A 15,030-nucleotide genomic window follows, 5' to 3' on the forward strand; every position below is an offset into this window, starting at 1 on the left:
CTTCATGGTCGAACTACTCTTGGTAGTTTGATAGCTTGATTCAGTATCAAACTATGATCTTTCTCCACTGCTGTATGAACCAGTTTGGCAGCACGACACTTGATGATAAAAAAAGCTTAGTAATCTACCACCTAGGACCAAGCCCCCTTACCTCTTTGATCCTCATTTTTGGGCTGCTTCAATTGAAAAGGTGGTTTTTCTGAGGAATGCTGAGAGCTCAGACTGCAATTCTACATCTGTCATGGTTTGACATGATAGCCTTTTCTGGTAAGAGGGAAAGGGCTGTAAAGATGGTTCCTGTAAGTAGTTGCTCGGAACTCGCCCCAGCTCTGAGCCAGAACCACTTCTGGGGCTGAGCCAATTAGATGCCTCCACAATCACCTTTTAAGAAGAAGCCAGAAGAGGAGGCTTCTTCCTCCTTCTACTTCCTGTTTCTTCTTCTCTGGCTGAAGGTGGTGCAAGGAGTAAGAAGAGCGAGAGAAACAACCATGCAGCTCCAAGGTCAGTGAGGAAAGAGAGGAGGAGGTGTGCTGGAGCAGAGACTCCCCTGCAACCTGCAGAGAGGACTGGTGAAGCTGAGATTTATTTGCATTTCTTTAAAGACCCCACATCAGTGGTAGAGACTTATTTTGACAATGACACCGTATCAGGGGCAGAAACTCATTTTGCCAAGAACCCTGAACCAGGGGTAGTAACTATGGCCGGAGGAGGCTATGTCCTGTGGGAGGGACCCGATCACTTCACTACAGACCCTGAGCCAGGGGCAGTGATTTTCTTCATTAAAACCATGGCTGGAAGAGGCCGTGTCCCAAGGGAGAGACCCTGTATCACTATGGCCGGAGAAGGCCGTGTCCCATGGAAGGGACCCAATATTCACAGAAGCTGTAACTGTAGGGAGGAACCCACACCAGAGATATTCACTAAGGACCGTGTCCTGTGTGAGGGACCCTGTATCAGCAGAAATTGCAGCTGCTGGGAAGAACCCACACCAGAGAAGTTTATTAAGGACTGTGTCCTGTGGGAGGGACCGTGTATCAGAACAGGGGAAGAATTCAAGGAGTTGTCCTCATCTGAGAAGAGAGAAGCAGCAGAGCCCATCTGTGAGAGACTGACCACATCCCCCATTCCCTGCCGCCCTGAGCCGTCAGAGAGGGGAGGAGGTAGAGATATGGGGAGCAGTGAGCTGAGCCTGGGAAGAAAGGAGGGATGGGGGAGGGAGATCTTAAACTGCTGGTTGTAATTTTCTCATAATTCTACTCCCTTTTTGCTTTTATTCCGTTCTATTTCTTGTAGGATAAACTTTCCTACTTTCCTCTCTAAGTCAAGTACTGGAGTTTGTTTTGCCCAGAACCGTAATTGGCAGTGAGCCCTCCCTGCCCTTGTCTTAATCCACAACAACCTTGCTTATCTTATTACTCCCATTTCGCTGGGGCCTCTGCCACCCTAAGGAAGGTGGGGGAGAATGGGGCACCGAGCAAGAGACTGTCGTGGTGCTTCTTTGCTGGCTGGGCCAAATCACAACATCACGGAGACAACTCAATCAAAAATTGCAACATAAAGCTAGTATTCTAAGACATCAGCCTGTGCATTTTGTCTGGCCACACAAACTCTACATATTTCAACTTTATTTTTCAAATTCTCTGCTATGCAAATGGAAAATCAAATTAATTAGAGTTCTTTTCCACATAAGAGCACTGTGTCAGTCTTCAAAAGAGTCTGTGTATACAGACACTTACTATACTTTTTTTACATTCTACATTGATTCAAGCAAAACCTCAATACTGACTTTGCAACTTCAATGCTGTTACAGTGATGTGTATGAAAATTCATAACTACACATCATATGAAATGTATTGACTTTTCAAAAGTCCAGCAGCCATATTTCCCTTGCAAGGGAGGCTTTCCTTGAAAGAAGACTGAGAAGACCAGCTAAGTAAAACAATGTAAAGTTTTGTCAAATCAGAACAGTAGGAAAACCTAAAGAATCAGGTCTTACATCCTCTGTTCCACAGTAACACACTCAAGACAACAACTACATGAATAATCAAAAATATCTGGCTCAACTTCCCTTCAGAAAGGATGCTGCCAAAAGAATCTGCAAAAAGGCTAAAAACAGTCACACTTAAGCCCAAGGTGTCCTCTATAAAAATGAAGATCGTCTTCCCAAACATATTTTATGATAAACTTGATCTACAAAAAGCATGCCACTCCTAGCACTGATGTCCAGGCTTAGCAGATACTATACTAACAAACCACCTAATCGTGGCTGTTGATATTTTAAAAAAATACCTTATTTTTAAACAAAAAAAGCGCCTATAATTACCACATGTTACATACGGCACAGTGCAGGAGTTTCTCTCTGTCACAGGAAACTTCATTTTTCAGGTTCAAGTGAACCAGTTGTTTAGTCAGCCAACGCTTTGGCTGCATTAGACCAACTGATGGGTTGCCTGTTTGCACCGAGTGCTATGCTACCACTTCTTAGGAAAGAAAACTTCTTTCCTACAGAAAGAAAGAAAACTTTCTGTAAAGTTTTACATGGAAGAGAGAAGTGTCCTAAACATAAACAAGACGAGTACAGGTTTTGCCTTATCAATAACAGTCTCGTTTACAAAACAGTATTTTCTCTTAAATAAAAAGGAACGATTTGATTAGAACAGCTCCAGCGACGGAGAGCTTGCGCTTCGCTTGCGTTCGGAGGCGCAGCGCAGGCGCGCCAAGGCTCGCTTCACGGCAGCTCTTTCTCTCCCGATGGAGGACGGGTGACAAGCTCCTGCCTCTGCCCTCGCCCGCCGAGACACCTGCCCGCGCAGGCGGTCTCGCCTCCCGGCCCAGGGGCCAGCTCCACGCGGGGTCACCTCTGCCCGACGGCCCGCGGAGCAGCTCCGCCGCCGCCAGCCGCCGCCTCGCACAGACCCTGCTTCCACAGGGCAAGGGCGGGGAGAGACGTTTCGCCACCCCCACCAGCTCCGGCCGGTTGCCCGGGCAGCTGACACCGCCGAGCGGGGCCGCGCTCCGGGGCGAAAGGCCGCGTGAGGGGAGGGGCGCGGCGCGCACACACACACCTACCGTCTCCTTGGCAGCGGCCGCCACGGGGATGGGGAGCAGCGCCCGGGCCCCGCCCGGCTCGGTGGCTGCCGGTTCCCGGGAGGGCTCCCGCCGCCGTTCGGACAACCGGTACCCCACGTACCCGGCGAGAGTGACCCCCGCCGCCCAGCCGAGCTCCCGCCGCCACCGCCTCAGCACCGCCGCTTGGGCCCCGCCACCAGCCCACAGCCGCCGCGCCGGCTGCGCGCCGGGCGCGGGGCCCAAGCGGCGGCGCCAGCGCAGGAGGGTGCGCAGGGCGGCCATGGCCGCCGCTCCGCGCCAGCGACAAGCAAGCGGAGCCCCCGGGGCTGCCGGCAGAAGCCTCGCGAGAAGCGGGGAAGGGGTGGGGAAGCGAGAGGCCACTCCAGTCCCCGCCCCGCGCCACGTGCTCCACCGCTGCCGCGCTGCCCGCGGCTTTGCAGCTGTCTGGCCGGCCCTCGCTTCGCCCCCGCAGCCTACCCCCGGCCCGGCAGCAGCATTGGCTCCCGCCGCGGGGCGCGCCTGGCCCTGAGGACGGGCGGCTCACAGGCTGCGGGACTTGCTCTGCCGGCGGCGGGCTGCGGAGATAGGGAGGCGGCTGGAGCAAGTTACGGGGAGCGGACATGTACCGAAATCCGGACAGTGTAAGCCACCGTGCCTTGGAAGGGTGCTGCGTGGAAACTGCCACGAATGGGGACAGAGCTCGCGCGTGGGCCTCGCTACACCTGGGCGCCCTGGCCACGTGTGCTCAGTAAGGTGGTCCAGAGCATAACTCTTGTGTTTCCGTGGCCTTGATCCCAAAGGAGTGTGCCAACAGGACCTAGCGATATATCGCTGCGGAAACCTGGAAGTGATATATCATTCAGAAAAGAAAGATTCCAGCCGTACCTCGTTTGCCTTGTAACCCTGAGGGCTGCAAGTGGCAGCATCAAGATTGTTCCCTCGTTTACAGCCAGGGCTTTATTAAAAACATCAAGTGATCCTAGTTGTCTTTATTAGAATGAAAATTGCTGTGACTCCCATCAGTCCCATAAAACCAGGAGTGTCTCAACCTGTTTACAAGGCCTTGGAAGCTCTTGGTGCACACCTGATGTACAGCTGATAGTGAAAGTATGTGCATTGTTTCAGAGAAATGGAAATCAAATGGTGTTGCCTGCAATGCTAACATTTGGCATGTTAAATCTTTGATTTAAAAAATTTGTTGAAAGCTGACAAATAGTCTGGCACACTGTTGCGTACTTTTTGGAACTGTGCTGTAAGTGCTAGGCCCAGCAGAAGCAGTTTTTAGAAATGAAGCATAAAATGTGGAGTTAAACAGCTTACCAACAGAAAGTAATGCTGTCCATTGCCATTCTTAGACTCATCTAGATGGCGTTCCTGCTGTTTGGTTGCTTACAGCATTGCTTCATTGGGACCCAATTTAAGTACTTAATTCCCTCAACACTGGTAGGCTGGAAATTTCTGCCTTCCTTAGGCCCATCTGACTTCTCACTCCTATACCAACCTGTACCTCAGGTTCTATTTTGAGCGTATTTGCTGTTAATTTCAAAGTAACCCCAGTCTACAGTATCTCCTACGCTTTTATTACTCTTGTATTATGAGGTCTTCTCATAGGCCACTTGCCGCTCACAGACACTTGCCATGTCAGCAACCTCACCTCTCATAAATATTCTTGGCTGCAGACAGCTTCCTTAGCATAGCCAAGCACTGGTTAAAGACCAGCTGTAAAAGATGGGCATGTTCTTTTGTCCCTGCCTGGTGCTGATGGGTGACAGGCCTTGGCGGGCATTTCATGTAAGGGCATTCTCCCTGGAACAACCTGTGCCGCCACCTACCTTACCTTGAAACTTCATAAAACCACAGACAAACATTTAAACTCACATCACACCTTATGGCTTTTTTTTTTTTGGTCAGGTTTAGCCTCAGTCTTTACATAAATATGTTCTTCCCAAGTTTTATCCAGTTTAGTTTTTTTCCTAAATGTTTAAGGGCTTTGTATGTTATTAAGACCAAGATTTCAGAAAAGACACAAACTATAACTTATTTTAAGTTGCTGTCATGCATTTTCAACTTGTAAGAAATGTTTCAGTACTTATGACACTGTGTCAAGGGAGAACTGTGGCCACGTTTGTCAACCAACAACTTGGCAGATCACACAATTGTAAGCATGGCCAAGGTTGAATTGCCTCAGAGCTACGCCTGGAAGGTGTCTGGGGTGAGTGATAGAGTTACTGCACTTCTTTAAGTATTTCAGAATTATTTAAGCCAAATCATCCCTCAAGTAATTCTCCTGACTTCATTATTACCATCTGTTAAATAATTTTTGCGGGTTTTTTTTTTAATGTCTACTTTATTTAGAAGTTGTGTGTATATTTCCCAAGCAAAAGTCTTTCCTCTGAATCTGAGCTACATCTCTGCTGCAAACAATAGAAGGCCAATGAAACTGCCAATATTTAGGTGTCAAGACCGTAATATTTTTCAGGTGCTTAGCATGACTGAAACTCTAGAATGTCACCTGCAGTTACATGACTAAGCATTCAGTTTGGAAAATTTTCTAGAATGTGACTCTTGGATCAGCAGTTCTACCTGCCTCATTAGGAGACATCATTCACCAATACAATTACCTTTTAAAAATAGTCTAGTTTTTCCATTTGATTGAAAAAGAAACCACTTCTAGTCAATGTAGTGTCTCAAAGTAAACCTGTTAGCTGGGTGACTCATCAGTCACCTAAACCGCAGGCATGAACCATGAGTTATCTCCCTGTTCACCTTGTTTCCCTGAAATTGGTTAGCCACATTTTAATGGCTTTTCAATAACACCTTTAGGCTAATCTTTTTTTGCACTTCAAAAAATCCAGTACACATCTGTAACTACTTACACCTGGGTATGTTAGAACTTCCCCGGTGAGGTGTTTGCTTAGGAACAAGTGTGCAATTTATTTGTGCAGCAAGTCAAAAACCATAAGCTGTCTGCACATCTTATATGTGTGAATTAGGAAACCATGTAATTTAAGTAAATCAAGGTGGTTTTTATCCAATGATCCACTTATACAACTAATATGAAAGCTGCCAAATGAGGCATTTGAATGTTGATCTATGTGGAAAAGATTCACTCTCACTGGATGTAACTGGATGTAAATGTGTGCTCACTACGTAGCTTCTGTGTTCCATTCTGCTTATACAGCGGTTTTCATGTGTATCCACAAAAACTATGGACAATAAAAAAATGAATCTTAAAGAGCCCTAAGAATTTATGTCTTCATTTAAAGAAATGAAAAATGAAGGTGCAGGAAATGTAGAACTTCCTTTCCACAGGAAAATTATTTTTTTAACCATTACCTTTCCCATGTCTGAACTTTTGTGAATAGGCAGCTCTATTTATATATACTTATGTACATACCTGTAACTGTGTCAGTTCAGGAAAAAAGTTCTGAATGCTTTTAAAGTCTGTATATGTTGCATTTTAAAATGCTTTTAGATCATAAGATTATGACCTGATTTTTACACAGACCCCTGATAATTATTCTGTTTTTTTCTTCCTGGTAAGTCTGCGCAAAAGTGGTCCTTATTTTACTCAGGCTTGCAATGCTCTGAAAGGCTCTCACTAACTTTTGCATGTTTAGCTCTTCTTGTTGAAAGCAGACAAACATGTTTTCTTGTTCAAATCTAGGAGGAATTTGTAACGGCCCATGATAGACAGGTATCTCCATCTGGATGTACTACTTTGAGCTCAGTGGTTTTTGTTCCACCCCATGTTTGCTTTCTCATATATTCATGAACCCTCCCCTTTAATCTCCGAGCCAATATTTTATTATATCATTAAAATTTTATGTTGTAAGGCAGTTCTAAGATTAATAAAGGTGAAATAAATTGCAGGGCATAAAGTTTTACAGCTAACAGCTTTTTTTTTTCACCAACTTGATGATATATACATCTATCTTTAGATATATATATATATATATATGTATATATATGGAGAGAGAGAGAGACTATCAAAGATTTCAGTCCATTGTTTTTTTTACTCCCTCGGTAGCCACCACCAGGTTTTGCCTATGACAATATGCTATTCTTAGGAAATACACAGTAATTATATTGTCTATAGAAGCCCTAACTACTTGTTTTGGGAATAAAAACTCGGCCACATATGTATTTGTTCAACGACACTGAAAGTGCGGTCTCTAGGAAGTATACGTAGAGTTGATTAGATTGTACTGTATACTTTAAGCTGAATTGTGTGCTCTTGTGAAAACACTCTTCAAAATTATTTAACTTCCCATGGTACGGTCTCAGAAGGTGCAAAAAAAAAAGTTTTTGTGTTATCTTTTCCTGTCACATGACTAGTGCAAACACCAAAAAAATTCTTATCTTTTTGTTTCTTTTCTGGTATTTATGAAACAGCATAACCGGTTTAGCGCCCAGACATTAAAGGCTCCACTCGGAAAAGATCAATGTTATGTATTCCACTCTACTCTAAATGTTTCCATCCTATAACAGGAAAGATTTAGCCATAAGGGTCTTCCAGTGGGGGATGGCCAAGGATTGTTTTTTTATAAAAAGCAAAAAAAACCCTTCACAGCTGGGGACAGTGGTGCCACCTAAACCAGAAGAGCCCTCTATGGTTTGTGGGACTCAAGAGAGTACTGCTTGGACCTGGCAACATTATCTGTACTGGAGCATCTCTAGGCTCACAAGAATATGCCTCCTTAATTTAGCAGTACCATCCTAGTGCATGTCCTGCGGCTTAGCAGCTGCAATGAACAGTTGGATCTTGACCTTCTAGTCATGTCAATAAAAACACTTGATGCACGTTTCAAACGTTCTAGGTATATTTCAGTAATCATTGTACAGGCTACTTGAGAAATAGGTGTCATATAGATTATTCAACTTTGATCTCTTTCTTTGATTTAGCACTGCAATTAAGAAGATTTGGTTCAAAGAGAAAGCTCATTGGTTGATGTTTTACACTGATGTGATAATGTTTACACAGATGTGCTTTGAAATCTCGATTATGGTGGATTTTTGGGTCCCACCACATGACAGGTTCCTGTTATCTGAAAGGTAAAATAATAAAACATCTATCTGTAACTGCCTTCAGAGCAGGTCCGCCTGTGCTCTCTTCTGAGGTGATTTATCTGATCATTGTATTTAGCATTCGTTTTTTTCAGTTTTAAATCCCTCCACAGTAAATCACTTCCTTTAAAGCAGCCTTTTTATAATTCAGGTGCACACAGGGGCAGTACTTAGGACTGCAATGATGAAAAGGTGTAGCATTACCTGCTTTAAAGCACCTGCCAATTAATTAGCCCTATACTCTCCGTAGCAAATAAAGCTAAGCAGTCAAATCCATTTGATCTCTCAGATTTAGACTGTGACTGAAAAGACTACAGAACAAGACAGGAGAACTAATCTTTCATGATTCTCTGCAACTTTTTTTTGTTTAAATGAAACCTTAAACCACTGAGTGATTCTCTTGAAATTTCGAAAGAATTAGCTGTGAAAGGTCTTTGCCTTTTATGCTCTAATACCGCGTTTTTAACATCGGCAAGGAACCGCGCTGCCTATCTTGAACGCTAAGATGTGTCACGAAGTTTGAGCCCTAAAATTCATTGGACAGTCCCAGAAATGCAGTAAATGAGGCAAAAGTCAAGCTCTTAGTTTTACTATATTGTTCTTTTATCATTGCTAAGAATGAGCATGTGGTCTACCAATACATTTGCATAGAATCATAGAATGGTAGAGTTGGTGAACCATTCTATTTTGGTGGTGAAGAAAACACATATGGTCATCTGGAACAGGGCAGCTAAGTTCTAAATTGACTCAAAAAACTATAGGAAGACCACAGAGATCTTTCAGTAGATGAAATATTGCCAACTTGTGATGCCCACAGACTTTGGTTACGGGCCTAATGCAAAACCCTGAAGAAGATAGATTTGATGAGCCATCTCTGCATCTTCCTTTCTTCTTCTCTGCAGGTCTAGAAAATGTTTATCCCAAACCATGGGCCTGCCCATTTATGTTTTTAGGATGTCCTGTCGATACACAAATGCTATAGATCAGTTACACGTCACATTAATGATAAATTAAAGGCAAGGGAGAATTTGCAGAGGGGAAAACACCTCCCTGACTATGCCAATTTCTTTAGAAATTCCCCTGCTTCTAGCTGAAGCGATAAAAGGAAAGGTTAATGCATGTACATTTTATTAGCGTTTTAGAAACAGAGAGTAAAACTGTCAGATCTTTGTTTTTTTCCTTTCATGTGTGTCTGGGCAGGTCTAACCCTCAGGTAACGCCCTTTCTCCTTCTTCCCTCCTGCCTCTCCTTGCACCTGTCAGCCGAGTGCTCCGCCAGCTCCCGCGCGGGCCCCGCTGCCACCCGCCCGCTGCCACCCTGCCCGCTGCCCCGCTGCTCGCCCCCCGCTCCGCTCTACTCCCGGGCTCCCCCCTCGCCGCGCGTGTCCGCGCCCGTGGGTGCCTGGCTGCGTGCGGCGGGGCTCGGGAGCTGTGCCTGGAGCTCCCTCCCCGCCGTCATCTCAGATCAGAGGAAGGTGCGAGGAGAGGGGGAGTCGGTTTACAATTTCAAACGCAGCCTCCCCGCAGAGGGCTTCATTAGCATATGTCAGGGGGACCGCCGTATATATATATACACACGCGGGGCGTATAAACACCACCGCGCCGCTTGGCTCGCACCGGCTCGGCTCGGCCCTGCCGGCTCCCCATGCTTGGGGCTCCGCCGCGCACCCTACATGTCCGCCGGGAGAGGCCGGCCGCCACTCTCCGCCGCCGCGCCATAGCCCGCTCGCCCCGCGCCCCCATGGCTCCGCTGGCCGAGGTGGGGGGCTTCCTGGGCGGCCTGGACGGCCTGGGACAGCCGGTGGGCGCCCACTTCCTGCTGCCGCCCGCCGGGGAGCGCCCGGCGCTGCTGGGGGACCGCCGCGCCCCGGCGGAGCGGGCGGCCCGCGGCGGCGGCCCGGCGGCGGCAGCGGCGGCGGCAGCGGCGGCGGCGGACCTGGCGCACTTGCAGGGCATCCTGCGGAGGCGGCAGCTGTACTGCCGCACCGGCTTCCACCTGCAGATCCTGCCCGACGGCAGCGTGCGCGGTACCCGCCAGGACCACAGCCTGTTCGGTAGGCGCCTCTACCCCTGCACGCTCACGCGGGTGCGCGTCCACGCGTGTGTGCATGCATGCGGGTGTTCGCGTGGGTGCGCGTCTGCGCGTGTACGTGTGTGTGTCGCTGGGCGGGAGCGACGTACTCTTGGGAGGGAAGTGTGATGCCGGTGATGCTGGGGCAGGTGGACGAGCTCTCGGTGCCCTTCGGCATTAAAGCCTGGGAGCTGCGCCATGGCAAGGTACTGAGGTAGGGCTGCTCATCACATGCGAGCCAAGAGATAGATAAGCAGGGATGGATGCCTTGCTCAGCCTGTGCGAGGTGTCTGTAAGCACATGTGTATGCCTGCAGGCTTAGTGGGAAAGGTCCAAAGTCAGACCGATTGTTTTTCTATTTAGTATCTCTATCAGCGTCTTGAGTCCTTGTAGAATAATATGGATCATGGACTGGGGCATGCTGACTTTGAGGCTGCAATAGACGGCTTTGTTTTGCAGGACAGAAAGTTTGAGCAGAGGGGTCTAGAATGCCTCTTTACTCAAACACTTAAAAGCCTTCCTGGTCAACTTTCTCTATCAGTAAACCAAAAGGAGGTGAAGACAACCCCAGAATTCAAATGTGTCCTGTGATATAAGAGTAAATTCTAAATAGTAGTTGTAGGAACTGGGCTTCTGAACAAACCTGACGTTGTCAACTGCATGTGAGTTCTTTGTGTGTATTGATTTAGCAGTCGTAAAAAGGTGATTAAAGAGCTTCCTATCATCCTCCCCATAGTCAAAACAGTCTGCTGGAATGGCTCGTAATTGCTTTTATAACACATGGATGTTTTCAGAAGTAAAAGAGCAGTAGTCAAACAGACAGTTCTTCTCAGAAGGAAAATTTCCTACAGCGTGTAAACATGAAATAAATCTTTGCTTTAAAAGAAAAAAACCCCTTAGCTCCAGATCAAACATTTACTGGGCTTTTTAGAAATGTTCTTCCTTTATTCTACCACTATTCTCGGCAGGTTTGTCTGATGTGGTTGCTTTGTGGGTTGAATCACCTGCTTATTATAGTTTTGAAAAAGAGTGGCTTTGAAAATGATACCAGAAAGACAAAATACCCCCACTTCTTTCTATGGGACTTTGTGCTTTAGGAACTGGAAGACTAGAACGATTTACAGGCAATAGAGGATTTAATGCTTACTCTTTGTATTTATTTTCTTTGCTGCTTGGTAGTATAAATGAGCAATGTATCAAAGCTCAATTAAAATTAAAAACATTTTAGTCCACCCGTCTGAGAGTGAAAAATGGTCCCAAATGAAAAAGAGTAATCACAAATACAGCAAATAGACAAAAAGTCACAATCAGAATCAAATGCACTCTTTAAACCCACTTCCCTTAGATTTAGATTTTAAAAAATGTTTTTTTGTTTTGCTGCTGCACAGCAAAATCTTCAATGTGATTCTAGAATAACTTCTTTTTGAGGCTTTGTTTACATTGCTAACAACTTCCCAAAAGCTAGTTCGCACATTCCCTTTCTTTCATGTTTTGTATGTACTGTAATCTGTGCATATCAATTGGTTAAATATGTTGGCAGGCCCCTTGCCAAATTCAGGCTTCAAATAGTGCCTCATCTCCTGATTATTTTATATTATTAATATATATTACATTTTTAACTTAAGTAATGCTATAACCCAAACATTAGCAAATAAGCAGCGTATTTCAGGCATATAAAGAGCCTTCACTGAAGACAGCAAGTTTTGTCAAGAGGTGTGGGCCCATATGCTAGATAAGATATCTGGCAAATATTTCTCTTTTTTTCCTGTGTGTAGATTCTGTTATATAAAATTCCCATCTGTACTTTGATTTCCATTCAAATGATACAATAATGGATGTGGTTTTTTAAGATAATGCTGTAGAGAAAGTAAAGTATATTTTCAGGTAATTCAAACTTATCTTCCAATGTTTGAGTAGGCAGTTTAGCAAATAGTGTAAAATCATTATAGATTCCAACTGCATAGTACTGAAGACTTTAGTTGAATAAAATCTTTTCACATTCAACATTTACAAAAAAAAATGTTTCTTAGGTAGTGTAGGATTCTTGCTCCGATGAGGCTTCTTGGACTTCTTTCCTGTGGATGTTGTATGTATTTCCATGTAGTGTTTGAAATTTAAGAGAAATAATATGCACATTTTCTACGTGTTTTCAACTGCATTTTGGATGCTATGTATTGTATGCTTACAAGTTGAATTAAACCAGTATCCTTTTTTTTTCAGGTATCCTTGAATTTATCAGTGTGGCAGTGGGACTGGTCAGTATTAGAGGTGTGGACAGTGGCCTTTACCTTGGAATGAATGAGAAGGGAGAGCTCTATGGCTCTGTAAGTACCACTTTCATGTCAGCTCATACATGTTGAGGTTTTGATTTGCTTCTTAGCGTCGTGCAAACTGCTCAAGTAATTGGCTTAGGTCATCTTGGCTTTCAAAACACTAGTGTCTTTTCCTGTTGAAATGTATAATACATTTTAAAAGTATACGATGTAGCCTTGGATACTAAAGTTTCAATGGGAGAAGTTTCTCTGTCCTTCGTGAAGAGAACTGAAAAGAAATACTCCTCTTAAGTTACGACAAAACCAGCTAAATTAAACCAGCTATTGAAATGGCATTGAAGTTGCTATCTAATTTTCTTTTTGTCAATACTGCTGATGTATCATAGTGCATACTCTATCATCACATTAAATGCAACTGGAAAAAAGTTAAAAGGATAGTTAGGGAACAAATAATGATTAATGTAGAACAAATAAACCACAATGAATATAGTACCCTGACTGACTTTATGTGTGTATCTTAATGCTCCTTTACAAATCAGCAGGTGGTACTTCCAAGTACCAGCTTTTTAACCTTAAAGCATTCTTTCAAATGCCAGGGAACACAGGATAATACCATATATCACAGTTAGATATCACTGTTATTTTAAAAATCAGAATGGTGCGAGAGTACTGGTGGGATCGGTAGATCGTGACTGGAATATTTGTTTTTAAGAATGAAAATAAGCTTGTACATGTTGTAGTTGATTTGTATCTGTTCAGTAACTTCAGCATGTGACTGTAAAAATACAATCTTTGATTTTTTCAGTACTATCAGAGTAATAACAGTCTTAGACTCTTCTCAAGTCTGAAAACATCTTGAGATAAAATAATCTGTCTCTCTAGTTCTGTTGGGGTTAGTCCTGTTTAAAATATGAGAAGTATTGCATGCCACAAAAGAATGCATTGAAATACCTTTCTGATCTGTTATATGGCACCTGAATCCCTACACTCAGTCTCATTTCTAAAATGTCAGATACCCCTAGATGTAGCTCTACATAAGATAGTTCTTGTGAGTCAGGTGAATTTTAGTTAAATCATAAATAAGTAATGCCTGATTTGTTGACAGTTAAATGAACCGCCAGTCTGTGCAAAACCCAAAACATTTTGCTTACTTTTGTATCATTGTTCTTTAATGTGTGTTCAGATAGCTAGTGACAGTCTGACTGATTTTTATCTGCTCTTCCTTTTTGTAGGAGAAACTGACTTCTGAATGCATCTTCAGGGAGCAGTTTGAAGAAAACTGGTACAACACTTACTCGTCCAATGTCTACAAACATGGAGATTCGGGGCGGCGATACTTTGTAGCACTTAACAAAGATGGTACTCCCAGAGATGGGGCAAGGTCCAAAAGACACCAGAAATTCACACATTTCTTGCCTCGGCCTGTGGACCCTGAAAGAGTCCCAGAACTGTATGGAGATGTGTTAGGATACAGCTGAAGAAGGAGGCAACTTTGGAAAAAACACCCATATGGGAGCTTTTGCCCTGCTTGCATGGCTATACCAGCATGAGGAACCCAGGATGCTGGGTTGGAAGAAAATGCTTTGTGATAGGCAAGCCTCTGTTTTCTAACCTTTGGATTTAGGAGACAAAGCCTCAAAGCTGAGAGTGAACCAGCCGCTGTCAAACTTGCTGAACTGTTTAGTAGCCAGTAACCAGAGGAAAGTTGGAGTATGACTTTTTAAAAAACAAACTTGGTGATTTTTTTTGGGTTACCTATGATCCATAAACTAGCAAAGAACTGCCTGCATCATGTGGATGAGACAGCAGCTGGAAGAAATAGAATGAAACGGACTGTAAAAGAGTAATAGATCCTGAGAACTGTATATGAAGTTTTATTGGCTCCACTTTAGTGATGAACCTTAGATGTTTATACATCTTAGTGAGAGCTGGAACTTTTTTTCAGGATGGACCTATTTATACATCTCCACATAGTAAATATTTATTTTATATATTTATTTATTAAAGAGTTTATTTTTTACTGGAATATGAAGAGAATACAAGCCCCTAACCCCAACGTGAAATCATTTACAGTGCCAATATTTACTGTGAGTTGTGTCGTGATACAGAAATGACATTACAATGCAATGCATCCACAACCTGAACATTCAGATTTCATTATCAGTTACAGAAAAAGTTTTCTTTTATGCACATACCATTATGTTATGATATTCTTATTTTAGGAAGAAGGTTTAAATTTTTTTTTTCCACCTATGAGAGTGCCTTATGGATCTGTATTGAATTCAAATGCACATTTAAAAAGGGAATTAAACATTATTTCACTTCATTGAGTTTACTGTCATTTTTAAATTAAGAATCTCTTAGTATACTATGTATAATGATTCAGACTTGCAACAACTGTGAAGAGTGCATTGCAATTATCTTGAAAGAAAAAGTGGTATCAGCTCTTGAGATCTTGATTCAAATCAGAACATGCTTGATGTTTTTTTGGTAACTGGTTCCTACTATCTTTATTAACATACAAAGAACTGGTCTCTGTGTTCCTTCTAAT

The 15,030-nt window shown here is 43.8% G+C and overlaps 2 protein-coding genes across 7 annotated transcripts in view; one reads left to right on the plus strand and one right to left on the minus strand.

Moving 5' to 3' along the window:
* Window positions 1-3,351, minus strand: part of MICU3 (mitochondrial calcium uptake family member 3) — a 53,621-nt gene extending 50,270 nt beyond the window's left edge. For 4 of the 5 annotated variants that reach the window (XM_061992743.1, XM_061992741.1, XM_061992740.1 and 1 more), the window contains exon 1: window positions 3,066-3,153. Coding sequence is in view for 1 of the 5 variants with exons in the window: in XM_061992739.1 (XP_061848723.1) it covers window positions 3,070-3,351 (282 nt within the window). In the remaining 4 variants the exon portion in view is untranslated. Of the gene's footprint in view, window positions 1-3,065 lie in introns of all 5 variants that reach the window. The other variant, XM_061992739.1, reaches the window with a different exon arrangement.
* Window positions 3,352-9,876: 6,525 nt separating this feature from the next.
* FGF20 (fibroblast growth factor 20) lies at window positions 9,877-13,957 on the plus strand. 2 transcript variants are annotated; one of them, XM_061993627.1, is made up of 4 exons: window positions 9,877-10,024; window positions 10,058-10,189; window positions 12,427-12,530; window positions 13,712-13,957. In XM_061993627.1, the coding sequence occupies exons 1-4, from the start codon at window positions 9,877-9,879 to the stop codon at window positions 13,955-13,957; spliced, it is 630 nt and encodes a 209-aa protein (XP_061849611.1). The 2 variants fall into 2 exon arrangements, with proteins under 2 accessions (XP_061849611.1, XP_061849612.1); XM_061993628.1 differs by lacking the exons at window positions 9,877-10,024; window positions 10,058-10,189 and adding an exon at window positions 11,184-11,200 and having other exon boundaries at window positions 12,410-12,530.
* The last annotated feature ends 1,073 nt before the right edge of the window (window positions 13,958-15,030 follow it).

Source organism: Colius striatus, chromosome 3 (genome assembly GCF_028858725.1).
Source record: "Colius striatus isolate bColStr4 chromosome 3, bColStr4.1.hap1, whole genome shotgun sequence".
NCBI lineage: Eukaryota > Metazoa > Chordata > Aves > Coliiformes > Coliidae > Colius > Colius striatus.